Genomic DNA, 26,279 nt, shown 5'->3' with positions numbered 1-26,279 from the left:
AGACTCCTGGGTCGGAGGGAAGAGGTTGGAGTATGAGCTATAGGGGTCGAAGGGAGCGTTGGCTGTTTCCCACTGGCAGGACTGATCTTTAGCTGAACAAGTTTAGCGCTCCGTCCTGAGGTGTGTGGGAGGTCCCAGCACCTGGATTGGATTACAGGAAAGAGGGCAAGCTGAGGCCGTGGCTATAAATACCTCGTAGATTGGGCAGGAGCCCAATGCTCCAGGCAAGGGCCCTGGTGACTTATTTCACAAAAAATCATCACCACTACCGCTCCGGAGTTAACAAGCGAGGCGTTGCCAATACCACAGATGCTTTTATTGTTCCTGGCACTCAAATCCCAAACCCATTTTCCCACTGTCCCATCCTCTGCTCCCCCAAATTAAAACTCCCAGCATTCCACGCGGAGAAAAACTACAACTCCCAGAAAGCTCTGCGCTCAGGAGGGCTCTAGAGGTTAGCCGATGAATTTTCAAGGTTCGCGCGCTCATTTGCTATTGGTTCTCAAGGAGGCGTGGCCATGGGAGGTCCATGGCGGTGATTGGCCGGCAGTTCCTGCTGCTCAAGATCCCAGAGGAGGCGGCGGAGTCTGCGAAGTTCACGGTGCAGAGCATCATCTGTCACAGGACCCGTGAGACTGAGGCGCGAGCTACCCAAGGGCAGGATGAGGGGAGGATGGGAAGAGAAGCTTTCGAAGATGTCCCCTAAGAGACGGAAGAACACAGAGTTAAATCCTGAAAATGGGCGTGAGGTAGCAATGTCAGGGACGGCCGAGGCTGCCTCACGCCGGAAGGAAGGAAAAACTTAACACCCAGCAACTCCTGGAGCAGGGTCCCCTCGAACATGACTCTTGGAGTCCCCAAGCATCATGGGAATTATAGTTCAGACTGAAAGGCCACCGTTGCCTGGAAAACGGGCCATGTACTTGGGTTCTTGAGTCCGCGAGGATGAAAGGAGAAAGGGCTGGGAACTTTGTTTCACAGATTCCTTAGAGTTGAGGGGCCTGGACCCTGGCCTCTTAGGTGACGGAGGTAGTCTGTGGGGGCAAAGAGGCTGGAGGCCTGACTCCTGGGAAAAAATAAGGAGCTGGGGGCTTGATCTCCTGTATCCTGTGGGAGAATCCTGTATCCAGCACTTAGATCCTTAGATCCAGGGGGAGGAGAGAGCTAGGAAGGAGGGCTTGGGGCTATGGACTCCTAGGTCCTGAGGACAGAGGAAAGCTGACCACCTCGATGCCTCTGTCCATATTTCTCCTCACCTGTGTCCACAGCATCTCGCTCTGCAGGGGGAGGATCCCAGGCAGGTGGAGGCCCGCGGCCAGGGCCCAGCTGGTAGTGGCTGAGCAGATGGTGCAGCTGAGCAGGAGTCAGTGTAGGGTGGTCAGTTCGTAGGCTGCTCCATGAAGCCTGGTAGGAAGACGAGGTGAAAAAAAAAAAAAAGGAAGACGAGGTGAGAGATCTACAGTCATTATGGGACAGCTGAGAAATCCTAAGTGGAAGGCCCTCCACAGGCGGTGTGGATATAGTGGGTAGAAATTGGTGTCTCTGCAATGTCTTTCAAGACCCTGTGAGGCCTGGCTATCACCAAAGTGAAGGTGGGAAAGGGCCTACTCTCAACTTTAAAAAAGAAAAATGTGATTTGCTTCAGAATACACAAGGAAGTAGAAGTTGAGAAGAAACAAATTGACCATTAGTTTATGTTATTGTGTGCATATATGTTCATTCGACTGTAGCTACTTTTTGTATCTGTTTGAAAATTTCTGTACCTAACCTAGATCTAGGCAACAGCATCATCAACATGATTAAAAACAGAGACTGAACCCAGATTGCCTGGCAACTCATTACCTTCTGGCAAACCACGGTGCCTCAGTTTCCTCACCTGTAAATTAGAGAACAGGAACTACCCAACAGGGTTGCTATGAGGATTCAAAAAGGCAAGATTGTAAAGTACGCAGAACTCTCTCTGGTGCTTATTAAGTACTTTATAAAAGTTTGATAAATAAAAGTAAATAAATGAAATCAAGTGACCTAGCCTGCCTGATTCTTTTTTTTTTTTTGGTCTGAACAAAATTGTCAGTTAAAAACCTTTCACAAGGCTTAATTAACATTCAATGAAAAGGGCTAAACACAGTATTGCACATTTATGTTCAATGAATACTTTAAATGTCACATTTCTTGGTTCCATACCAGACTTCCTGAATCAGCATGTCTAAGGGAGGGGACCCTGGAAACTAATAACTCCCACTGGGATTCAGATGTAGCCAAATTCAGACATTGATGTGGGTGGCTTCCTTCTAGCTGCTAATGCAGCATCTATGGTGTCTGAGCTGGGGCTGGGAATAACACAGAGCCCAAGGGGAGATCCAAGGGTAAGCTGAATACAGAGAATGGGTGAGTGGGGTTGGGGACTCAGAGATCAGGGGTCGGGAGTCACCTTGAGCAGGGAGGTGCGAGGCACACAAAGCAGGTTCACAGCTATGGAGAGTTTCCGGAAGAACTCAGTGGCAATGTCACCCAGCCCAGCCCCCTGCAGCCAGTCCAAGACAAGATCCAGGTTGGTTCGGATTTGGACAGCTCGGGACCATTGATAGAATGGTCGGCCTTGACCTGTGGGGGAAGGGTATGAGAAGCAATGGGTACATGGACCCTGCCCTCCTGCCTCCCAGACCTTTCCTGTCCTTCAGTTTGGGATCTGGACCACGCTCTCTGGAGTCCCTAAGGATGAGGCCTGAGCCTGTGATGTGTCTTAACTGACGCAAGTCTCAGTGGTTCCTGTCTCTGCCTCCCAGCCCCTTTCCAGTCCATCCCTCACCTCGTTCCATCAGCGAGTTGAGAAGGGATGCATTGGAGAAGAAGAACAAGTAGCCAAAAGTCTGAGATACAAGGTCTGGGTGCAACTCGCACTGGCTGGTCAGTTCCAGGGCTGCTTGAAACACACCCAGGGTAGGTTTCAACCCTGGAGGCATGGCCCCCAGCTCAGCACCAGGCCCCGGCAACTCGGCTCCAGCTGTGAAAGGGTTACTATCCAGCAGAGCAGGCAGCGTTGAATACAGAGTCTGAGGAGATACAGAAATGCAAGCAAGAGATTGGACTACAACTCCCAGGAAGCTTCAGGGTAGTGGAGCATGAAGATACCAGGCAACTCCACCAAAGGCTCCTGGGAATTGTAGTCCATTCTACTTTCAACGCTCTAAAGGTCTCCAATAAGCAAATTCCTCCTTTCCAAATGGGTTCCTAGCATTCATCAAGCCTGGGATACCTCAAGTTTAAGAAAGGCTTTCCAGAAGTGTCTTGGGTATTTTAAGACCACCTCTGGTACCTTACGGGACTTGTAGTTCTCAACAGAGACAGCTCAAGGAGAACAAAGGACATCGAACAAAGAGGCTCCCTTCAATCAAAGATTTATTTATCCAGAATTCCCGAAGGAAAGGAAAAGAATGGAGAGTCAGGAAGTGGGAGTGGGGTGGCAGTTAGCCAGTGGAAAGTGAGATCAGGCCAAGGACAGGAAATGAGGTCAGAGCCAAAGAAGAAACAAACCCACACTTGGCAGGGATGTACAGGAAGTAAAGCCTTGGAGGAAAGAGCTTCACAAATCAAGGCTGCTCAAGAAATATAGAGATTATCTGTCCCAAAAGATCCCCTTTCATTTCACAGATAAGGAATCAGGCTTATCATAAGCTAGAAACCCTGAGAATTCCAACAAGCAATGTTAAGTTCAAGAGTGGTGGCAGGGGACTGGGGCAGAAAGTAGGTCCTGCAGGATGGGCACTCCAGGGAGAAAAAGGTTTGTGACTCAGAAAAGGGAGTGAAGGGAATTCCCTGGTAGTCCAATGACTAGGACTCTGCACTTTCACTGCTGAGGGCATGAAAAGAAGACAGACTGCTGAGGGTATGGGTTCAGTCCATGGTTGGGGAACTAAGATCCCACAAGCTAAACATTATGGGGAAAAAAAAAAAACAAAAAAACTATTTAAGTTTTAAAGGAAAAGAAACAACTTTTTTTTTTTTTTTTTGAGAAAAGGGAATGAAATTAAAGCTATAGAAAGTGAGGTCAGCAAACACAGAAAGGCCTGCTTAAAGAGGTTTAGTTTAAATGACACTGCCTGTTCTATTTAATATCTATCTATCATCTATCAAACTTATCAGTGACTTAAGAGTGGACTTAGAAAACAGGAGCTTGAGAAAGCAGTAATGGTGATATAGCCAGACAGCAAAGTCAGCCAATCAAGAGAGGATAGTTGCAGAGACAAGAAGTCAGAAAGGCAGGAAGTGATGTAATCTCAAACAGGAAGCAGTGTGGCCTGTGGGGACATGGGAAGTGATGTCAGAGAAGCAGGAAATCTTGTTAGGTCAAATAGGAAGTGACATCAGAGCAATGTGATACAGTTCAAACAGGAAGTGATGCCATGCCAAACAGGAGGCATACCTTGGTGAGGTAGTAGACAGACTGCTGGAAGGTACACATGATGACCTCATCCAGGAGGGCCATTGCCTCATCACATAATTCCAAGTCATTGCAGAGTTGTGGGTCTGAAGACAGGCATAGGAGTGAGAAGGAGAACCAGAGGGTGCCAGGCAGAAACCCAGGTCCCCAGGTGCAGGGAATGGCTGGGGGTTTGGACAAACATGGGCCTGGGTCAGGGCTTACCTTCCTGGTCGGCCTCCTTCTCCATCTCTAGCACCTTCTCCTGCACAAAGCTCAGTAGCTCTGTGGTGTTGGCCATCCATAGCATGAGTGGCCTCAACTCCACAGACACAGTCTCAGGTGTCAAAGGCACCTCAGGAACCCCCTCAGGGTGGCTGGGAAAAGGGGAAAGGGCCTTTAATCATTGCCCAACCCCCACCATAATGGCCAAACCCAGAAATCTGGGTCTAACTGGGGACAGAGTCCAACCCTCATTTCACAGTTAGAAAATTTGAGTCCCAAAGAAACTTGCAGTGAAACATGCATGGAAAAGTGAACACAGAACTGGCTGCAAATCCTCCTGACTGCTACATCCCTCTCGACCCTTCTCCCCAGAGTTTCTCTTACTTTTCTGGCTGACGGTCTCCAATTTCCTTAATCTTTTCCTGTGGAACAGTAAGATCAGAATCAAGGTGAGGGGGATGAGGAAGAGAGGCCATGAGTTAATGCCCTGGTTTTCCTTTTGACAGAGACTCTCCTCACTTTTCAAACAGGCTCTAATCTGCAGAGCAGAAACTAACACAACATTGTAAATCAACTATATTCCAATAAAAAAAATTTAATGAACTCTGATCCTCAAGCTTCAGAATAATCAGTTCTCTTCTTACCTTTTAAAACACATACCCCTATGATTATAAGTGGTCTGTCTCCCCTTAGGTCTACTTCTGCTCAAGTGGAGTTTCTTCTTACCCCTCAAAATTTCCTAAACCTTTTCTCTAACTAGGGCTCAGCTCAACTGGATGCAACTTAATGGTTTCTCCCTAGCATATCCATTTGTTGGCCCTATGGGCTTGCTCTCCTCGGGCTCCAAGAATGGTCTCGCCAACTATGGCGCCAAGCTTCAGGCCCAATGGGCTCCCCGCCTCACTTCTCATAATGGTCTCTTTGAACTTTTCACCCAATGCGATCTCTAACCCCACTCCATCTCACAGAATGGTTTCTCCCATTATTCCACACCTGCAGAGATAGGTACTACTGTACTGCCTTCTCGTCAAGCACTGTGGATGAAACCACAATTACCAGCATCCCGTGGGGCCCCTTGCCCAAGCCCCACCCCCTCCTCCTGAGGCATCTTGGGAGATGTAGTTTTGTTCTGCCAAACTACGAAACTAAGGTTTGAGATGGCAAGAGGAGGCTGGGGCAAGGATTCGGGGCGCAGAAGAGTCTGGACGGCGGTTGGGGGAGCTCACCCAGACAGTCTCCTTGATAAGACGGGCCAGGCGACCCAGCAGGCGCGGCAGGTGGCCCAGCTCCAGCTCTCGAGCTGAATGCTGCACACAAAGCGCGAGCAGCGTGGCCGGCCCCAAGGGTGGCAGGTCCCCGGCGCCAGCGGCCGCGGTGCGCACGATCTCGCCCAGCAGCGCCTCTTCTTCGCGGGGTCGGAAGCGCAGCACGGGCTCCCGGCCGTCCAGGTAGGCCGCCAGCGCCTCGCCGCGTTCCTGCAGGCCACGACCGCACAGGCGGCAAGAGAAGGCCCAGCCGGGGCCCGGCGGTGTGGCCCCGGGGCGTGCGGGGAGCCACGGTGGTCGCGCCGGCCCCGAGCCGCCAGCGCGGGGGTCCTTGTACATGAACAGGAAGTGCTCGCCCAGCCCCAGCAGGTCTCCCGGATGCAGCTCGGCCTCCCGCAGCAATAGGCACCCATTGTGCGTGACAGGGGCTCCCCGGGATGGGCGCACCATCGCCGGGGGCTCAGGACCCGCGCGCACTGTGCAGTGACGCGGCAGGATGTCCGGGGCGTTGAGAAAGGTGTCCACATACGGGGCTGGGGACCCACCGCGGGCCGAGGAGTTCCCACCTCGGCCAAACACGTGCTGCTCCCGCGTCATCACATACACCACGAAGTCCTGGAGGAAAGTGAAGCTGCAGTAAAGGATACAACTCCACGAGAAATGGATGTTCCCAAGGAGATACCTTTCCCACGATCGACTCTCCTGTCAACCACGTCTCTTGAATGAGCACTTCCAAGGAGATCTCCTGGGATCTCAAAGAACTCACTAATTACCTCCCACCTCCCATGAGTGGACTTTTTAAAGGCACTTCCTATGGTGAACTGTCCCGTTAGTCCATCCTGAAGACTGGATAGGAGGAAACCCCTTTCTTGACAGGGGCTCTACCATTTCTCTCCCTCAAAGAATGGATGCTTCCCAGCAGATCTTTTTCCAATGGCTTCTCCCATCTTCTCATCTCCTCTGAAAGGACTCCTTCAAGGCAATCCTGTGATTCTCCCATAACATTCAGCCCAAAGAACAGGTGCTTACAAGGACACCACATCCCCATTACTAAAATGCACTCTCCCACTACACTCACCCTCAATGGCCCTTCCCAAGGAAACCTTCTTTCTTCTAGGGACTCTCCCATTTCTCTACTCCTGGTCCTGAATGCCCTTCATGCCACCCCTCTGATGGAGGCTTTCAAAGACATTTCCCTTCCAATAATAGCTGCTCTCAGTTTTCCCAAAGCAAGGATACCTTTAAAGAGACTTCCCCCTCAAACAAAGGTTTCTTCCATTATCTCCAGCCCATGAATATACACTTCCAAAGAGACCCGCTTTCTATAATGGACTCTGATTTTTTTCCCCACCCCATGATGAATTCACTTCCAAGGAGTCATAATTCTACAGTAGACTCACTTGTTTGCCACTCCCCCCGCCCCCATGATGGAGCATTCCAAAGGCACTCTTCCTCCCATCAGTGGTTGCTCTCAATGTTACCATCCCCCCCACAAGGACATCTCCAAGGAGATCTCCATATAGTGGCGCTTTAAGTAACCTCATCTTATAAATGGATGTTTTCAAAGAGACCCACTTATAATGGAGTGGCCCATTTCATCCACTAAATGAAGAGGTGGATTCCAGAAGACCTATTCCTAAAAAAGACTCTCCAATCTGCAGCCTATAAAAACGGAAGCACTCAGTCTGACACCCTTCCTAAAGTAGATCCACTGTTCCTCATTCACATCTGAGAAAACAGGCATCCCAAAAGTCATAAACCCCCTCCTACACTGAACTCTCCCATTACCCCCACCTCATAAATGCTCATTTCTAAAACCCCTTCCTAGGTTTCCCTGGTGGCTCAGTGGTAAAGATTCTGCCTGCCAATGCAGGAGACACAGGTTCAGTCCCTGATCGGGGAAGATCCCACATGCAGTGGAACAACTAAGCCCATGGCCCTATTTTGCTTGTGCTCTAGAGCCTGTGAGCCACTACTACTGAAGCCCAGCAGCCCTAGAGCTGGTGCTCTGCCACAAGAAAAGCCATCGCAATGAGAAGCTCTTGCACTACAACTAGAGAGGAGCCCCTGCTCGCCACAACTAGAGAAAGCCTGTGCGAAGCAATGAAGACCCAGCACAGCCAAATATAAATAGATAAACTTTAAAATATGTATATATTTTAAATCCTCTTACTACAATATGTTGTTTCATCTACCTCTCAAGAAAAATGGATCTTTCCAGTCTGACCACCTTCTGAAGGTAAAACCTCCCACTCTCCTGTCTGGAGGATCGGGAATGGTCCGAAATACACGAACCCCCTTTTTACAAGAGGCTTTCCTGTTCCTTAACCGCCAAAGGGCTTCTTCCACCGCACTTAAAAATGAACTCTCAGATTACAGACACCCATGGATAGAACTCTTATTCCTGTTCCCAAGGAATGGACACTTCCAATGAAGTCTCTTACAAAGAAATTTATCATGAATCCCACCTGAAGAAATGAACGTTTCCAATGTTTCCCTCTCTTCCCATAACCTACTTTCTTATACTCTCAGAACAGATCCTTCCAATTTGATCACCTTTCCTCAAAAGAGCCTCCAATTTGCCAACCCTGCCTGGAGGAATAAGCTGTTGCAATATATACACACCCTGTTCTACAATGAACTTGGCTTGTCCTGTTGCCCCAACAAGGAGGAGTGAACTCCTCCAATGCAAGTTCCTTGAACAGTTGTAACCTCTCACCCATATACACAGCCAAATGACCTAACCCAATTGGCTCCCTCTCTGAGAGTAAAAATGGAGCTGTTCAATAAACCCCACCGCCTTCCAGAGAGGCTTTCCCATTAGTCCCAGGGGTACCCTGGCTGTACCACCATTACCCAAAGGTGGACTAAAGCATAAGAATGATTCTCCTAAACGTCACTCTTCGTGCCCCATGGACTGTAGCCCGCCAGGCTCCTCTGTCCATGGGATTCTCCAGGCAAGAATATTGGAGTGGGTAGCCATTCCCTTCTCCAAGGGATCTTCCCATGCCAGGGATCAAATGCAGGTCTCCTGCATTGCAGGCAGATTATTCACCATCTGAGCCAGCAGGAAAGCCCTAATCATCATCATCATTACACACACACACGAATATTTTCAATAATACATTTCTTTAATGAAATAACTTAGCACTGATCCCCAACTGCTAACCCTTTCTTCCTCTCTGCTCCCCAACACTCAAACAGGTTCTCCTATCGCCATTCAAATATGTAAAATAGAAGAACCAGTACCACTGGCCCCGATCGACAATGGTAACCATCAACTTTAAAAAGTGATGTGATCCACTTCTTCCAAGACCATATAGGCTTACCCAGGACAAGATCCCATATATCAATCAAATTAGCTCCGTCCCCAGGAGATACTCTTCCATTACCCCTCCTCAAGAAATAGAAGCTTTCCAAGAGGATCATTCTTTTTTTTTTTTTTACAGCCGCCCGCCGCCCCTGCAGCCGCGGCTCGAGAACGACTGACGCGCGGGCGCGGCGCGGGGGTGCGGCGCGAGCCAAGCCAGAGCGAGGCTGCCGACCCGCCGGCGCGCGCTCGGGGGCCGGCCGAGGATCATTCTAAAATAGGCTCTCCTGGGAATTCCTTGGTAGCCTAGTGGTTAGGATTCAGGCTTGCACGGCCAAGTCCAGAGTTCAATCCCTGGTCAGGTTACTAAGATCCAGCAAGCAGCGTGATGGGGCCAATAAAAATAAAACAGGCTCTCTCAATCTTTTCTGGTGGGAGACAGTGCTTTCTTCCAACTTTGAACGGAATGAGTCATTGCCTACTTATCCCTCCAGTGAAATCCTTCTCCGAGATCTATCTAGACCTTCCCACTCTCCTCTTTGATGTTATTTCCTCCTCTAGAACCTGACTGGAACCATATGTATGCATGCCAAGTAGCTACAGTCGTGTCAGACTCTTTGCAATCCTATGGACTGCAGCCTGCCGGGCTCCTCTGTCCATGGGGATTCTCCCGGCAAGAATACTGGAGTGCGTTACCACGCCCTCCTTCAGGGGACCTTCCCTACCCAGGGATCGAACCCGTGTCTCTTACGTCTTCTAGTCTCCTGCATTAGCAGATGGGTTCTTCACCACTTGCCAGCACTGCTGCTGCTGCTGCTGCTAAGTCGCTTCAGTCGTGTCCAACTCTGTGCGACCCCATAGACGGCAGCCCACCAGGCTTCCCCGTCCCTGGGATTCTCCAGGTAAGAACACTGGAGTGGGTTGCCATTTCCTTCTCCAATGCATGAAAGTGAAAAGTGAAAGTGAAGTCGCTCAGTCGTGTCCGACTCAGCAACCCCATGGACTGCAGCCTACCAGGCTCCTCCGTCCATGGGATTTTCCAGGCAAAAGTACTGGAGTGGGGTGCCATTGCCTTCTCCCTTGCCAGCACTACCTTCCAACAAACCTGAGGCTAACGCGACCCAAGGAATTCTGGGAGTTGTAGTTCTGTCGCCCATTCAACCAAAGGGTGGGACACAGGTCTCTCTCTGTAGATTAGGCTGCGCTTACCTGGGCGTCCTGGTAGCCCTGCAGCAGCAGGAAATAGGGGCGGTTGCTGGGGGCCTGGATGAGGCACTGCGTCAACTGATCGAAGTCGCCGGGGTCTACAGGTCCGATTTGGGCGTCGGCTGCCCCTGGGGCCATGCTAAGTGCCTGCTGCCTGCGCTCCTGCTGCCGCCGCCGCCGACCTTGCAGACTGAGCTCCGATACGCTCCGCCGCAGGGACAGGTTTTCCGAGCGCTCCTTGCCCCCGGACCCAGCCGGGGTCCCTGACCCAGATCCCGGGCCGGGACTGGCCAGCGCCGCCCCACCAGACGCCGCCCGGGAGCGGTTCTTCTGTGGCCGCCACGAGGGGGCGCCTGTGCCTGCGGAGAGAGATGGAGAGCGATGAGACAGACTGGAAAGAGACAAAGGGAGAGACAGGCTTACAGAGCTATAGAGATTATAGACAGTTGGCTGCAAAGTGAAGCTGCTTCCCACATTTAGATTTTTGCATATGCTGTTCCTGGTGCCTGGAACACACTTCCTGCCTGTGTCCTGCCTATCTTGTAATTTCAACTAATAAATTCATTTATTCTTTCAGTTAGTGTTTTTTGAACTCGTACTATATGCCAGGCACTGTTCTAGGTGTTAGGAACTTCGCGATGAACTAAGAAGATACTGCACCAAGGAAGAGAAATCACTTCCTCTTGAACACCTTTTCTTAACATTCCAAGTCGAAGCAAAGAAGAGCCGTGCTGGGCACTATGAACTCTGTCACACGCAGCGCACTGACACCTAACTGGTACCCAGTGGAAATGAGCTGAATGAGTGAACTGATGTGCTTCTCACTGGGCTGTGGAATCTAGGAGACGGGAACTTCACTTGTCAGTGTCGCCATTGTACTCCCCAAGGGCCCTAGGTAATGTGTGGCTCACAGAAGGTGTCCAGTGAATGCTTTTTTTAGGGGGGGGGGTGTATGGAATAACGATGGTTATAATTGCCATTCTTTACTTAGCAACTACCATGTGCCAGCTGTTTTTGCTTAGTCACTAAGTCGTGTCTGATTCTTTGTGAACCCATAGACTGTAGTCAATCAGGCTCCTTTGTCCATGGGATTTCCCGGGCAAGAATATTGGTCGTGGTGGTTTAGGGGCTCAGTTGTGTCTGACTCTTGCTACCCCATGGACTGTAGCCTGCCAGGCTCCTCTAACCATGGGATTCTCCAGACAAGAATATTGGAGTGGGTTGCCATTTCCTTCTCCAGGGGATCTTCCCGACCCAGGGATTGAACCTGCGTCTCCTGCAGTAGCAGGTGGATTCTTTACCACAGAGTCAAATGCTAGGCCCCCACGTAGCCTGGTCCTCCGCCAATACAAATACCTCTTCATTTCTCGTGCACTACCCTCAAGCCCCCTCTCATGGTTTGCAGCCAATCTAGCCTAAAGTCATCTGCTCCAAGGCCCACCCTTCTGAGGATCCACCCATTCTTAGGCTGCGATCTAATAACTCATTTCCTCACTTTCCAAACCTGTCCTCCTAGCCTCCATCCCCATAGGCCCCGTCTCTCGTGAACCAACTCAGCCTTCCAGTGAGAGGCCACCTGCCATGAGGACCACTCACCCGCCGCGCGCAATATCTCTGCCTTCCTATCACTCGATTCCGCTGCCGGGTCCCAGCATCGCAGACTCCGTTCATCAACTATGCACCTATCCCAAGGGCGACGTCCCCCGGCCTAGCCCATCCGGCTGACTTAGACCCTACCCCAGCTTCGCCTTCCACTGAACAGTGCTTTAGGCCCCGCCCAATCCCCCATCCTTTCCCGCAGACCCCGCCCCCAGCCCGCCCCGTCAGCTCCTCAGGTCCCGCCCACCACGACTCCGCCCCCAGCCCCAGCCAGCCCCCCCGCAGGCCCCGCCCCCAGATCCCGCTCACCGTCGCCGTCTGCCGCTCCGAAGGCCTCCTGCTCCAGGCGGCGCGCCTCCTCGCGGCCGCGCAGCTCGAAACGCCGCGCCCAGCCTGGCCGCGCCCGCCACAGCTCCTGCACCAGCAGCGGGCGCTCCGAGTCGCCCAGCACACGCAGGTGCTCCGCCCGCCACTCGCCGCTGCCCACGGCGCCCGCCGCGGGCCGACCCAGGGCGTCGCACAGCGCGAAGGCGTCCACGCAGCTGCTCTCTCCCGGGCCGCTGCCGGGGCTGCCGGCCAACCCGTAGCGCTCTAGCGCCTCGGCTACCAGCTCGCGCGCGGTGGAGCGCGCCGTGGCCAGCACGCTCTTGTAGTTGGCGCCCGAAGCCAAACCGGCGCCGAAGATCTTGAGTACCCCCGGGGGCGCCGTGGCGCGTGTGGCCAGTGGAGGCTCGGGGGCCACACCCGCCGCCAGCTCCGGCAACTTCTTCTCGCTGGCCCAGCGCTGCGCGGCCCCCGGGGTCCCAGGGCCTCCCGCGCCACCGGACCCCGTGGTTCCGGTGCTCGAGCCCCGAAAGAGCTGAGAGATGCGTTTGGCACGGCTCCCTGAGGCTCCCCCGGCTGCCTTGACCGCACCCACTCGCCGCAGCTCCACGTGCGGCGGCGGCGGGGGCAGTGGCTCGCTACTGCGGCTCCCCGTGTCCGAAGACGACGACCTGGGAGCCCGCCGGGGAGCACAGACCCAGAAGAGAGGCCCGAAAGACATGCAGAGACGGGGATGGGGGTTAGAGAAAGAGGGAGGTGGGCAGAGACGCGGGTGCGGAGAGGGGACCGAGACCCGGAGAGGGAGGGACCCAAAGATAGTGGGGGACAGATACCCACCGATGGGCGAGAGACGCGGGGTGTATGGAGATGGGGTGGGGTGGGGGTGGGCACAGGCCAGAGGCAAAGAGAGAGGGAGAGAAAATAAATAAAGGCGAGTCCCTCAGAAGGAAATTCCAAGAGGTGAGCAGGGAGGGGAGGAAGGAAGGTGAATCAAACCGCTACTTCTTCTGTCGGGGTCCCCTTGTCCACCCGGCCTAAACCCATCTCCAGGCCCAGAACTCCCCTCGCCCGACCCTCTACCACTGGGCCTCACTGTCTGCCCACTGCCCACCATCTCACTTGCCCATTCAGGACAGGAACTGGAGCCAGCTCTTTCCGGGTCCCTGGCATTACCCAGGGCAGGGACTGGGCTATAAACAGGGGCAGGTGGGGCAGGGGCTAGTGTCGTGAGGAGGTGGGCACTCACTTGACAGAGGCGGCGCTGGGCCAGCGTCGCCCCAGCTTGGCCAGCTGCTTCCTGGGAGAATTGATCCACAGGCCCACTGGGAGATGGAGCTTCCCGAAGCGGGGGCTTCCGCCCTCCTTCCGTTCACCAGACAGCATGGCCCTAAGGGAGGATGGGGAAGACCCCAGCTCCTGAGGTCTCCCGAGGTAGGGATGGGGTGGAGGGGGACCTGGACTCCTGAGTCAGAGGGAGGAGGGGTTTGGGGCTCAGACTCCAGAGTCCGGTTGGAGGAGGGGATGGGAGCCCGGATTGTGGTTGCTGGGATGGAGGGTGGCTGGGGACTGACTCCTACGTCTGAGGAAGGGAGGAGGCGACTGGACTCCTGGGTCCCCGGGCTCTTACCCTGCTTCGGGTCCCGCCAGCACCTGGGGGCCCTGTCTCCGCTTGCCCTGGTTGGCTCTTGACCCCGCAGCTCCCGTTCAGCCTTTGCCTCTGCCCCAGCTCCCAGCACTGGGTGGGGGACAGGAAAAGGCAAGAGGAAACCGGCAGGAAGAGCGGGGAGGGGGCGTCCTGTGAGGGGACCGGGCCTGGGGGAGGAGATCTGGGGAAGGCTGGCCCTGCCCCACTCCTTGATTCTGGAATCACATCGCCGCCAGCTGGCCCCTTCCAGGCCCATAGGGCCCGGGGGTCCCAGCCCCTCCTTTCTCGGACAGAAGACCATCCCCAAACTTCTCTTGGGGGTGGGGGGAGACCAAAAGTTAGAATCAGTCCGAGGGAGTGAGTCAGATACTTGGACCACCAGATAAATATTTATTTTTCTCTTGGATTCTTTGATCTTTTCCTTTGAAACCCCCGAGTCCTAAGCAGCTCGACTGCCAGAGCTGAACCGGGACTTTATGAAATCGACCACTTTGCCAGACCGAGAGAAAAGGATCCTGATGGGAGTACACAGAGCGGAAACAGGTTAGGTCCTCACTGAGTGAGGACCACCCCTCCCGGCCTCCCTAGGTTTGATCTTATTCTAGCAGTGATCCAAGCTTCGCCCTCCTTAGGTGAGCCCGGCTCCCAAAGGCAGTCCAGCTCTCAGCGTTCCTCGGCTCGCAGACCCCTGCCTGCATTGGGTAGCGGGAAACCCCGCCTCTCACTCCAAGCCCTGCCTTCTTCAGTGGGCGGCTCACGCGGTTAGAACGCCGACAGTGAGCACCACTAAGCCCCAGATCAGCACCCCCAACAGGCGTCTTCTCAGCAGTTGCTCAGGCTTCGGAGTCTGTGGCTCGAAGTCTGTGGTTGTGTGTGGGCGATCCAAAGCCACCTCTCCCAGGGCCGTCTCATCCTGAGTCTCGGTGTTTGGTGAAGGTATCTCCTCCTGGATTCTTTTGGGCAATACTGGTAGAGGAGGGGTAAGAAGTGATCCTGGGAGAGCGCTAAGGTCCTGCCAAGACCAAGGCAAGTTCTCCCCGCGGCAAGCCGCCCCAGGACGCAGGCCCTCCGGGACATAATCACACCTCCAACTGCTTGAAGCCGGGGCACACCCAGAGGGGCGCCCTGGCCGGGTGACCAGGAACCTTACTCGGGGCAGGAAGCCACACCCTCGTGGCCTGAAGCCACACCCCGACAGGAAGTTATGCTCATAGGCCACGCCCCTGAAGCAAGCCACCCGCCTGGAATCGGGCGCCCCAAAAACTCAGGACCCTGAATTCCACTTCTCTCAACTCCGCAACACTGACCTGTGACGTGAAAATAGATGATCGTGGCTGGACTGGATTGTATGGAACCCAGCTCGCAGCGATAGGTACCTGCATCCTTTGGACGCACCATGGTCTTGGTCAGGATGGGCTCCTTCCCCTTGGACACCAAGGTCTCAGAATTGTTCTTCCAAACCTAGACCCAAGCTCAAGGGGTCACAGAGGCCTGGGGAATTCAGGGATTAGGGGAGTACAGGGGTGAGATGATCATGGGGCTTCAGTGGGGAGGTGGGAGTCCAGGGTGTACTGTTCAGGACGTGAGGTCCCAGGGGATAAAAGGAAGTCAGACTTGGTCGGTCATAGGTCATGGGCATTGTGGATGCAGGCCTGTGGATACAGGGTCTAGGGGTGCTCATACAAGCCTGATGGACTTGGAGTTCAAGGGTAACGGGAGTTGGAGGGCCCCACCCTGTAAAAGCTGTAATCGGTCAGGCCTTGAGAGATTTTATGCCAGTTGAGCTCACAGTCCAGGATCATGTCTTCCATGTGATGGACCTTGACTTCGCGCTCTGGGAATAGGGGGTTACTGTGGTGTGCTCTCTCAAGATTCTGGGCCCTCTCCCAACCCCCTTCCACTTGGTCTCGCCCCGCCTGTCCTCCTGGTCTGGCTCCAGTCTTCGCCCTCTTTAGATTCAGTCTCTCCTCTGGCTTCGCCCCTCTGGCGCCAACCCCTCTGGCTGGGCCCCGCTCTCTCACCTCCGCAATTCTTAGACTTTCGACAAGCGTGAACCTGCTTCTGGCAGGTACTGCACCAGATGAGAGGCTGCAACATCAAACCTAAAAGGGCAAGATCGAGGCTGTGTTCTCCCAATTAAGAGGCGGGGCTAAAAGGAGAGGGTAGGGCCAAGGGCTGAGGCGGGATCAGCCGAATCTCCAAGGAGGTCAGTCAGGGGCTGGAACATAGCACTGTAGGAAGTCGGCTCTAACTAGGCTCAGTAAAGAGTGCAAAAACTATATGACCATTTCCCCCAAGAAGTCCAAGAAATATTGGAGACCCAGGAACCTCTCGACGGGGAGAATGAGACACAGACCCAAAAGAGAGGCTGGGTATTGACAGGGCAGGGATGAGGGATGGACGACCATTTCCCATAATTGAGACTTACCACATTTGTTGGGACAAAAAGCTGCCTCGAAAGAAACAATAAAAAAAGAGAGAGAGAGAATAAGATTTCTTAAGTTACAGGGGATGAGAGAAGGGGTCAAGGAACAGGCTAGGGCTGGGGCTCTTGCATTGGAGAAAGGAAAGACATGGGTATCTGGATCCTTGGGTCTGAGGGGGCAGGGGGTTGGGAGAGCTGACGGATCAGAGAAGCAGAAGGCAGGGGACAAGGACTCTAGGACTGTGAAAGGAGAAGCCTGTGGTGCCAGACTCCCATCTTCTCTCACCCTCTTTTTGAAACTGAGCAGCGTAGCTGGCAAAGGTATTCTTTGCCAGATGCAACATCCATAACATCTCCTTCACGAAGAGCTCACCTGTGAAGAAGCAGGCAGACTGCAGAGTAGTCCCCACCCCCACCCCCACCCTCCTGCCCATCCCAGATGTGAGGTACCCGAAGTTGGTCTCTGTCTGCAGAGCCTGGCATTCAGCTTTCCGGTCTTCTCAGGTTAGGACAATAAAAATATAAAGACCACTTAACAGAATGCTGGCTCCAGAGTCCAGTACCTGACCACCAGACCAGGGGTCACCAGCAGTCACTTGCCTGAGTTTCTGGAAGTTCTCTCTGGCCCTCTCTGAGCATTTACCTTTTGCATCACTATCTGTGATGCGTTTCATATCCTTCAGCAAACTCCAGGATGACTTTTCCAGTGTGGCCTCATCTGTGGGGGACGGGGGAGAGATAACCCCCAGATTCCAAGCATTACTGTCTCATCCGCTCACCTAGTCTTAGAAACTACAGTACCCACGGGGCCAGTGGACAAGGGTAGGTCTGGTAAAATGGTTACCCCACCCCGTTGCCTTCTGGGAGTTGTAGTTTTATTATACAAAATTGCAGGATAAAAGGTAGGAAAACTGTATTTGCCAGCCCTTGGGGAACCCCAGAATCTGCATCCCAGCCTTTTCCATTCCCGAACCTAGGAGATTCTCCCTTCAGTCCTTTCTCTCCAGCACCTCCCAGCGACCCTAGCCCCAGAACCCTTATCGATCTCCACCCTCACCGACAACCCCCATATAGGAGTCCTCGTCAATAGGCAGGTCCTTGAAATCTTCCAGTGCCTGCTTTATCTTTTCCATCACTTTTTTGTGATGGTTGGCCTCCAGGTGGCCAGGCAGATAATCCATTTCCAAGGAGTTTAGCGCCTCCCTGACCTTTGGATCACAAATGACACAGCCCCTGGCAGGAAATAGGCAGCCGGCCAGAGTCGCCACCAGGAGGGGAAGCCCCCGCGGCCCCATTGCGACCAGAGTGCGCAGTCCGTGCCCAACGCCGGGGAGGGTCTTCTTACCCCCACCCGAGAAGGTGAACGCTAAATGGAGAGAAGCCTTTCCACGAGACTATCGGAACCCCAATTGGCAGGGCGCACACTTCTCATTAGAGAACCGAGGAGTCTTAAAGCACTCTACCCCCGACCTTGACTCCTGACTGTTGTACCCTCGAACACTAGGGTTCGCTGAAGAGCCCACGTTCTGAGAGCTTTTAGAGAGAATGACTAAGCCACGTCCTTCCAACTCGAATCTTTTCCCACGACTAAAATTAAGAATTTTGTTGGGGGTGAGGGTAAGGTTGGTTGGGTGGTAGAGAAAGCTCTTGATTGGGGTCACAGTCACGGTTTGCCCCTTACTAGGAACGCCCACAGCCTCCTCCTCCCGGCTACCTACGTGAGGCCCCAGATTCCCTAGAGAGAGTCCCTGGAGTTTCCTTGGCCCCGCCCAGAATCCCAACTCTTAGTCTGATTGGATCCCGACAAAGGGAAGGCCCCACCTATCGCTCCATGATGTCACAGCTGCCTTTTCAGACTAGAACTTTCCCAGCATCTACCGAAGGGGAAGATCCCTGTCGGCTCTGATTTCCGGAGCCAAGGAAAGGGCTTCAAGCCTTCAGTCTCCTCACCTCTCAGGGCCCCGACTCAGGCTTTGGGCTAGATGCCCACGACCCTTTGGAAACCCTGTCGTCGAGCCACGAAAACGTAGGAAAAGATCCTTTCTAGCCCTAGGACTACACTTCCCAGAAGGCCCCGGGTGTCTCCCTAGCTGATTACAGCAGCCGACCCCATAGCTTTATGGGAAACGTAGTTCAAGAATTATAATCTTTGTTCACGCCCCACCCCACCTTCTCTCTCCAGCCTGTGGGGCTGGATACCAGGGTCCCAGGGGAAAGGGGTCTGGGGGCCAATGCAGAGAGTCTCCGAGGAAGGAAATGGGTCTCTGAGACCACAAATCACACAAGTAGGGCACCAAAAAAGAAGGAACTCATGTCCCAAGAAATGAGAAGTCCCCGGAAGTTCCACATCTTTACTCCTACTCACACACCCTCATGCACACAAGTCTCCAAAAAACCTGCAGAGATTGGTTGGCGGTGTGGATTTTAATTCATACATCCCTCTCTCCCACCTACGGTAGTCGAGTAGGGACTGGTCCCCCAAAACCCCCCGAGAAAACTAGAAAAGGTCTCAAATTCTCAGACAACTCTGTAATAAAGGTATCTACCTTCATTTCTTTCAAAAAGCCTCATGGAAGTTCTAAAAATCTGAGTCAATAATTCCATTCTCTGAGACTTCCCTGGTGGTCCAGTGGTTAAGACTTTGAGCTTCAAATGCAGGGATTGCGGGTTTCATCCCTAGTTGAAGAACTAAGATCCCCCATGCTGTCCTGCATGGCAAAAAAAATACCTATCCTCCTGTCCAGACCCTGTGCTCCTGCCTGGGTTGGAGACCAGTCTGGAGTCTGCATACCTTCTGAGTCTTTCATCCTTCACTGTGCAAAGCCAGACTTAGAGGTTCTGTGAATTCAGGGACAGAGAGTGGCTGGCAAGGGACACAATGCCCACCGTTTTCTGCAAGCCCAGAAGGCACCCTTATGCCAGTGGTGTGCTGTGTGTGCTCAGTCACTCAGTCATGTCCAGCTCTTTGTGACTCCATGGACTGTAGCCTGCCAGGCTCCTCCGTTCATGGAATTCTCCAGGCAAGAATACTGGAGTGCGTTGCAATTTCCTCCTCCAGGAGATCCTGACTCAGGGATGGAACCCAAGTCTCCTGCGTCTCGTGCATTGGCAAGCAGATTCTTTACCACTAGCCACCTCAGTAAATCAACTCCATCACCCCCAGCAGCCCAGCTATGGAGGAGGAAACTTCTTTAGTTGGCAGAAGCAAACTGAACTTGGAGCCAATGTGTGCACGTCCACCTTTGGCAGTTTTGGAGTTTTTTTTTTTTTTTTTAAGTGTCCGGATATTTTTGCAGAGCCTTACTCCTTAGGCTGAAGCATTCAGCACCATCCCTTCCCTCTCCCATCTCATACTTTAGCATATCTGTGGTTTTTCAGGAGCTGAAATGTTAAGTAAAGTTCCACTTTGCTCACACACTGTCCCAGCTACAGATAAGTTTGTCTTCCATCAACCTTTCCAGCAGTCGTGAGCTGTTGATCTACTGGTTGTATATGGCACCCTACTCCAGTACTCTTGCCTGGGAAATCCCACGGATGGAGGAGCCTGCTGGGCTACAGCCCATGGGGTCTCGAAGAGTCGGACACGACTGAGTGGCTTCACTTTCACTTTTCACTAATTAGAACACCCATGAGTTCCTTCAGTCCTGCTGACCCAGAGATGAGAACTATCTCTTCTCAAAAAAGGCCAGGATGGTCAACACTGGAATGGTGAATTCCTGTTACTGGGGGCAGTGATATAGAAGTACTCTGGTTATGGCCTGGGAAGAACAGGTAGGCACTGTGCCTTCTAGAACTGCCATGAACTTTTCCAGACATCGCCACCCACCATGCAAAGGTTTTCCATTGATTCTAGAACGTTCCAGCAGTGGCAGAAAACACCCATGCCCCTTTTCTCCAAGTCTAGCCAACTAGAATGACTCTAGAAATGGGTGTCGACCACCTGCAAGACCACAAGCTTCTTTAGAATCTTCTGGGCTTCCAGAGATGCATACTATTGGCCCTACGTGGATCAGGCTATTTCAGAAAGTCTCCCTGTTCCTCAAGACTCAGCCTTCATTGGAGCGGAGACAAGTCTGCATTAATGCCCACCCACTCGGGCAGGAAGGCAGCCTCAGGTTTAAAGATCTTCAGGAAGCTGGAATCAGGCAGGGTGAAGTTGGCCAGGTAGATGGTGTCTCCACCAGCCAGGTAGGCGGCCCAGAAGCCAAAGGTGCCAATGGTCATGATGGTGTGGTTGCATTGTGTGAGCAGCGCAAAGTCTTTGTTGGGCGCACCCTCCTGCCCGTCTCCGGCAAAGATCACATCCCCTCGGGAGGTGTCAATGTTTTCCCGGCACCACTTCATGCCGTTGCTAGCGACCACAAAGATGGGGGCTTTGTGCCGGGCCCGGAACCAGTCCATAGCCTGTTGGAGGTAAGCGCGATCCCCCACCACACCCTTCCAGTGGAGGGGCATCACCTGTAGGTAGTCCCCGCGGCGCACATGGACACCCACGAAGGTGCTCGGGCGGCCTCCCGTGCGGGGGAAGCGGAGCCCACTCAGTGAACGCTGCGCCTCCTGCCGCAGATGCTCGTGTAGGGTAAACTCGCTGCGGATCTGGTCCCGGAGGTGATGGAAGAAGGTCCAGGAGCAGGGGAAGCCCGTGAGCTTCAGCCAGGGCTCCTTCAAGTGGGCGTACTCCTCCGACATCCAGTCATGAAGCTCCAGCTCCTGCCAAGGAGCGTGTCTGTCCACCTCGGGCGCCAGCACGGGCAGTGTGATGCGGAACACGGGGGCCAGGACGGCGTGCATGGAGGGCTGGATGAAGGCCTGGCGGCCATTGAGCTGGGCCAGGGCCAGCAGCGTGGCGTACTGCCCCATCTGGTTCCCAAACCGGCCTTTGGGGTCGATAGTCCAAGTTCCTGAGACAGAAGCAGAATGCTTGGGACAGGTAAAGGTGGCATTGGGGTTCATCGGTGTGCCTGACAGGCAAAGGATGGCCACAGGGGATCTCACCCGGCTACGGTCTGGACACGGCAGGAACAGGTCTAAGCCACTGTGAAAGAGGTTTTGGTGGATGAGGAGGAAGAAGACGCAGGCAAAAACACAGGTTAGCAGGAAGATCAGACAGAGGTGACGGTGGCCGGGAGCCCACATGGCTGCAGAACAAGAGCAGATGAGGAGATATTAGAGTTTGAGAATGACTATCAGGGAAGAGAGGGCTGAGGGAACCAGGAAACAATAAGTCTGGGCTCCTGGCCTTGAGGGTAAAAGGAATCAGGGCTCTTGGATCTGAGTGAGAAAGAGCTAAGGGCTTGGAATTTCCAGGAATGGAAGATGGTGAAAATTAGTGGTTTCCAAAACGAAAGTGATCCAGGAACCACCAGCTTGTCCCCATGTCCGGGAATCTCAGTGTCTCGGGTGCCCTGACGTGGGGCAGTGTTGCCCCCAACTCCTTTCTGGGTGTACCTGTGTGTGAGGGGCAGAGGCCACCACGGAGGTGACAGGAAGCGACCATCAAGTAGAACGTGAGAGGCAGGAGGCCCAGGCCTGGATGGGGGGGACCTTGATTCCTGGAGGAGCAGGAGTTGGGGGGTCGGGGGTGGAGGAGACTCCCGTGCCGTAGGGGGTTAGAGGTTGGGGGTGCACCTCTTGGGACTGAGGGCCCGACTCCTGGGTCCGAGGCATCCGCATTTCTCACTCACCTGAACTCCTGGAGAGTGGCGGACCCACAGCAGGCTTGGGCTAGAATGGAGCGCTCCGGCTGCAAGTGCAGACCACATCCCGCGGGGGGCCCACCTCCGCCCCCGTCCGCCCCCCTCCTCGGAAACCTGGACTCCAGGTTCCCAGACCCGACGGGCGTCCCTCTCCGCGCCTCCTCCCGCGACTGGCTGCGAAGGCTCCGGGGGAAGAGTGGTAGGAGAGTGGGCGCGGCTCCGAGAATCACAGCCTTCGCCCTTCCCCGGCCCGGCAGATAGCTCAGAGAGGCAGCGCCCCGCCCCATCCCTGGCGCCGAGCTCCGGCTCCGCAGGTCCGGAACGGCAGCCCCCGCCTCCTGCTCTCTGACCCGGAGAACCTGCGCCTCAGCCCGCTCCCCTCCCACCCCCACCCCCACCTCCAGCCCCAGGCAGCCTACCTGGCCTCCCTAGCAGCCGCATCTTTTCGTGGACACTGAGATCTAGCTTGCAACTGCCATGCTGGATCCGGATGCTCCGGTCCGTCGACTTCTCCCTCTTCCACTCCGGTGTCTGTGGATGCTTCGAGTCCGGCCACGCCCGGGCGTCTGGGGCTGGCCCGGGCATCCTGGTGCCGGCGGCGAGGTGCAGAATCTGGTCGCCAGGCTGTTCCACGCGCGGATGCAAAGCCTTCTCCAGCTCTCAGGATCCCGGCGTGAGAGCCTCCGGCCGGAACGTGTCCCCACGCCCCTCAGGGGCCGCTGATCCCGCCCCCGCTCCCCTGCACTCGCAAATTCCAGAGTCCTAGGCTGTCCTTTCGAGGGAATCAGTATCCGGCGCCTGCCTTTCTACTTTCTAAAAGGGCATGTCCCGCCTCTCCCGAGGTCAGGAACGGAGAAAGCAGAAATAGAATAGAGTTTCTCCTCCCTGCCTGCCTCAGAGGTCGCAGCAGGCCTCTTCAAGGAACAGACGCTGGACTCCTTCTGCAGACCTGAAGCCATTTCCCCTGTCGACGGTTGCTCCCCACTCGCGCCCATTCCCCCCCTCCTCCCCCGTGGCCCGAGTAGTCTGACTATTGCCATTCAAGAAATCAAAGACCCAGGGATTGATTGGACTTGACTCTCCAGAGATGTGATCATAATTTCTCCAGATCCAGGACTCCCCAGTCCCCGGCCCCCTCTTCAGACTGAGAAATCTGGGCCCTCCACTCACCCTCAGTCAGATCTGGTGTTCAGACTCTGTTGCTGAGGCATGTGCGACCCCATGGACTGCAGCCAGCCAGGCTCCTCTGTCCATGGGACCTCCCAGGCAAGAATACTGGAGTGGGTTGCTCCTCCTCCAGGGAATTTGCCAGACCCAGGGATCAAACCCGTGTCTCCTGCATCTCCTGCATTGGCAGGCCAATTCTTTACCACAAAGCCACCTGGGAGGTGGTCTTTACCATGGACCTTGCACCCTTTGGTTCCAGGAAATTGCTCACCCCCTCATTCCCCTTGGGATCTTGGGTCTAACTTTTCCCTGAATAGCCTGGATCATTTGCCAACTCTGAGTCAAAGACTCTCACCATCCCCCAGCTTCCCCAGGCTATTTTGAGGGCACCTGTCTGATCCTGGGTAGCGTCTGTGGTGAAAGAAACATCAGGATTGCATCAGGACCCAGGAGGAGGAGGAGGCTGGGATGTTTCGGGGCGTGAATGCCTAGCCTGCAGTTACTCAGGAGCTTGTCTTGTAACTTCCGGATCATGACACCTGTTTCCTTGAGGAGGACGCTTTGATCCTGTGTGGCTAGCTGCTTTCCTGATGATCAGCAAACCTCAGAAAACCCAGAACTTCAGGTGAGATGCGGAAATTCCAGTTGCGGAGCAAGATCTGCCTCAGTTAGCCAGAAAGGCGGTCCTGTTCCATTCCTGCTCAGGCTGCAGAGTCAAGGTTCCCAGCCCCTTCCTTCCTCAGACCCAGGAGTCTGAAACCCCAGCTCCCTCCTCCCTCAGGCCAAACAGTCTGGGCCCTCCAGCTGCTTTCACCCAGGTCCCAGTTCATCAGATTTCTATCCCCCTGGTGCCTCACATGGTGGAGGCCAGGCCCCCAGCTGGAAGGACCCCCGATTGCATCATCTGTCCAGGTTGACCTGGACACCGTGGAATCCTAGCATCTGCCAAGTGGGTCAAATATCACGGGTCAGGCATCGGGAAGGTGATGGGGCGGGTCTGTCTGGATATAAATTCTGGAGTGTCTGCATCCATCCCAAGAGATCTGGGTGTCCAGTCAGCTGTGAGTCCATGTGCAAGGGGACCCAGGCTACTGAAGCAGTCATCTGAGAACCTGCTCTCCTGGGCAACCGGGCTCCGAAACAGGATCTAGACCATTCAGCTCTTCAAACCCCAGACCCCAGACCCCACCTGAGGACGTGAACCACTGATGGGCTGGGACGAGGCCAAGTTCAAGCACTTGGGACTGTGGGTCCCTGTGCTGGCTGTCCTCCTGCTAGGAACCTGCCGGGCGCATCCCATTCCAGACTCCAGCCCCCTCCTCCAGTTTGGGGGCCAAGTCCGCCAGCGGTACCTCTACACGGATGATGCCCAGGAGACAGAGGCCCACCTGGAGATCAGGGCCGATGGCACAGTGGTGGGGGCAGCCCGCCAGAGCCCCGAAAGTGAGTATGTGTATGGGGAGGTAGGGCTTGATCCTGAAGCAGTAGGGAATTGGGGCCTGGACTCCCGAGTCTGGGGGAGGAAGGGCATGGGCAAGGCCTTCTGAGTCCCTGACCCACTTTCTCCCCTCAGGTCTCTTGGAGCTGAAAGCCCTGAAGCCAGGCGTCATTCAGATCTTGGGAGTTAAAACATCCAGGTTTCTCTGCCAGGGGCCAGATGGGAAGCTGTATGGATCGGTGAGTTTCCAGGATCCCCGTCCTTGCCCGCCACCCTTCCTCTCCCCATCCTCACAATCTGAGGGACCAGGTTGCACCTTTGATGTTAGTCAGGCTTGGTTTGACGTTCTCCGCATGCCCCTAACCTGGCCACAATCCCCAGAGGAGAGCGCTGTGGTCATCAGCATTCACAAGAAGAAACTGAGGCTCTGGCAGGGCGACCACCGGCCCCAAGTCACAGGGCCCATGAATGACAATGACCTGGGAGGCCAAGTCTTGTGACTCCTGTGCTGACCATACAGGTTCCCACAGGCCTGGCTCATGCTGGGCGAAGGGTCGCTCCAGGAATCGATGGCCTGTAAAGTGAACATGACCTTGGGTGCTAGCCAGATGCCCCTGGCAGGACTTAGAGAGCCTCCCCTGATCCCTGGGCTGGAATAGTCTTCTCTGTGAAGTGGGGGGCGGGGAAGTGCGTGGGTCTCGCAGCGCCACCTAGGAGTTAAGGAGGGACGTGCCTCCGTGGTTTTGAGTCTGGGAGGAAGGGGCTGGGGAGACCTAGACGATAAAGCTGAGAAAGGAGGGGGTTCCCCCAGCTCCCCAGCAGTCCTAGGACTGGAGGGCCTGGACTCCTGAGTCTGGGAGAGGTTGGGGCTGGGAGTCCTTCAGGAGCAAGGGGGTATCGGAACCCCCACATTTCTGACCTGACTCTCATCCCCGCAGCTGCACTTTGACCCCAAAGCCTGCAGCTTTCGGGAGCTGCTTCTTGAAGATGGATACAACGTCTACCAGTCGGAGACCCTGGGCCTTCCACTCCGCCTGCCCCCCCAGCGCTCGTCCAACCGGGACCCGGCCCCACGGGGACCTGCTCGCTTCCTTCCACTGCCGGGCCTGCCCGCGGAGCCCCCGGATCCTCCAGGGATCTTGGCCCCCGAGCCTCCCGACGTGGGCTCCTCGGATCCCCTGAGTATGGTGGGACCCTCGTATGGCCGAAGCCCCAGCTACACTTCTTGAAGACGTCTGCTGTGTAGTACTGGGTCTCCTCTTTATTTATGGCATTATTTATCTTATTTATTTTTTTATTTTTCTTACTTGAGATAATAAAGAGCCTGAGAGGAGGATCAGAGTGAGTTTGTGTGTTTGAGGGAGAAAATGGGAGTCTGCTTCCGCGTCTCTCCTTGTCCCTCCATTGCCAGCCACGCTATGAGACGGTCCCAGCCTTTCTGCACCCCTTCCCCAGCTGACCCTGTGTTTGGCTCCACTAAGGTGTCCCCAGAGACTCTGGACTACCCTTGCCCTTTGACAGGACAGTATTTGATATTCTTCCCTCACCCCCTCCCTGAC

General features: G+C 54.4%; 4 protein-coding genes across 5 annotated transcripts; 1 reads left to right on the top strand and 3 right to left on the bottom strand.

Moving 5' to 3' along the window:
- Window positions 1-294: 294 nt before the first annotated feature.
- RASIP1 (Ras interacting protein 1) lies at window positions 295-14,116 on the bottom strand. Its single transcript, XM_070387375.1, has 12 exons — window positions 13,977-14,116; window positions 13,596-13,736; window positions 12,335-13,020; window positions 10,430-10,785; window positions 5,872-6,525; window positions 5,030-5,067; window positions 4,646-4,797; window positions 4,424-4,527; window positions 2,810-3,053; window positions 2,432-2,604; window positions 1,257-1,404; window positions 295-702 (listed from the first exon to the last, which is right to left on the bottom strand). The coding sequence occupies exons 2-12, from the start codon at window positions 13,730-13,732 to the stop codon at window positions 503-505; spliced, it is 2,892 nt and encodes a 963-aa protein (XP_070243476.1). The 5' UTR covers window positions 13,733-13,736; window positions 13,977-14,116; the 3' UTR covers window positions 295-502.
- Window positions 14,117-14,656: 540 nt separating this feature from the next.
- Window positions 14,657-17,714, bottom strand: IZUMO1 (izumo sperm-oocyte fusion 1). Its single transcript, XM_014478111.2, has 8 exons — window positions 17,477-17,714; window positions 17,063-17,137; window positions 16,706-16,792; window positions 16,423-16,443; window positions 16,016-16,096; window positions 15,728-15,828; window positions 15,302-15,455; window positions 14,657-14,960 (listed from the first exon to the last, which is right to left on the bottom strand). Exons 1-8 carry the CDS (start codon window positions 17,712-17,714, stop codon window positions 14,749-14,751), a joined length of 969 nt encoding a protein of 322 aa, XP_014333597.1. The 3' UTR covers window positions 14,657-14,748.
- A 1,110-nt stretch (window positions 17,715-18,824) lies between these two features.
- On the bottom strand, window positions 18,825-24,226 carry FUT1 (fucosyltransferase 1 (H blood group)). 2 transcript variants are annotated; one of them, XM_005895382.3, is made up of 2 exons: window positions 22,535-24,226; window positions 18,825-21,557 (listed from the first exon to the last, which is right to left on the bottom strand). In XM_005895382.3, the coding sequence occupies exons 1-2, from the start codon at window positions 22,698-22,700 to the stop codon at window positions 20,473-20,475; spliced, it is 1,251 nt and encodes a 416-aa protein (XP_005895444.2). In that variant the 5' UTR covers window positions 22,701-24,226; the 3' UTR covers window positions 18,825-20,472. The 2 variants fall into 2 exon arrangements, with proteins under 2 accessions (XP_005895444.2, XP_070242904.1); XM_070386803.1 differs by lacking the exon at window positions 22,535-24,226 and adding an exon at window positions 22,104-22,269.
- On the top strand, window positions 24,226-25,950 carry FGF21 (fibroblast growth factor 21). Its single transcript, XM_005895381.2, has 3 exons — window positions 24,226-24,725; window positions 24,856-24,959; window positions 25,659-25,950. Exons 1-3 carry the CDS (start codon window positions 24,491-24,493, stop codon window positions 25,947-25,949), a joined length of 630 nt encoding a protein of 209 aa, XP_005895443.1. The 5' UTR covers window positions 24,226-24,490; the 3' UTR covers window position 25,950.
- Window positions 25,951-26,279: the final 329 nt, after the last annotated feature.

Source organism: Bos mutus, chromosome 18 (genome assembly GCF_027580195.1).
Source record: "Bos mutus isolate GX-2022 chromosome 18, NWIPB_WYAK_1.1, whole genome shotgun sequence".
Lineage (NCBI taxonomy): Eukaryota > Metazoa > Chordata > Mammalia > Artiodactyla > Bovidae > Bos > Bos mutus.
The sequence above is the reverse complement of the archived record's forward strand: the minus strand, read 5'-3'. Positions and strand labels throughout refer to the sequence as shown.

Excerpts from the sequence above, each read along its gene's own strand:
- RASIP1 (XM_070387375.1), bottom strand. The coding sequence starts at position 13,732 with ATGCTGTCTGGTGAACGGAAGGAGGGCGGAAGCCCCCGCTTCGGGAAG. Across the intron at positions 5,068-5,871 it reads TTATCAAGGAGACTGTCTGG|GAAAAGATTAAGGAAATTGG; the intron begins GTGAGCTCCCCC and ends ACTGTTCCACAG. Across the intron at positions 2,605-2,809 it reads CAACTCGCTGATGGAACGAG|GTCAAGGCCGACCATTCTAT; the intron begins GTGAGGGATGGA and ends CTTCCCCCACAG.
- IZUMO1 (XM_014478111.2), bottom strand. The coding sequence starts at position 17,714 with ATGGGGCCGCGGGGGCTTCCCCTCCTGGTGGCGACTCTGGCCGGCTGC. Across the intron at positions 16,097-16,422 it reads TTTTTGTCCCAACAAATGTG|GTTTGATGTTGCAGCCTCTC; the intron begins GTAAGTCTCAAT and ends TTGCCCTTTTAG. Across the intron at positions 15,829-16,015 it reads AAAGTCTAAGAATTGCGGAG|AGCGCGAAGTCAAGGTCCAT; the intron begins GTGAGAGAGCGG and ends CCCTATTCCCAG.
- FUT1 (XM_005895382.3), bottom strand. The coding sequence starts at position 22,700 with ATGCCCGGGCCAGCCCCAGACGCCCGGGCGTGGCCGGACTCGAAGCAT. Across the intron at positions 21,558-22,534 it reads GCGGCTGCTAGGGAGGCCAG|CCATGTGGGCTCCCGGCCAC; the intron begins GTAGGCTGCCTG and ends CTTGTTCTGCAG.
- FGF21 (XM_005895381.2), top strand. The coding sequence starts at position 24,491 with ATGGGCTGGGACGAGGCCAAGTTCAAGCACTTGGGACTGTGGGTCCCT. Across the intron at positions 24,726-24,855 it reads AGCCCGCCAGAGCCCCGAAA|GTCTCTTGGAGCTGAAAGCC; the intron begins GTGAGTATGTGT and ends TTCTCCCCTCAG. Across the intron at positions 24,960-25,658 it reads ATGGGAAGCTGTATGGATCG|CTGCACTTTGACCCCAAAGC; the intron begins GTGAGTTTCCAG and ends TCATCCCCGCAG.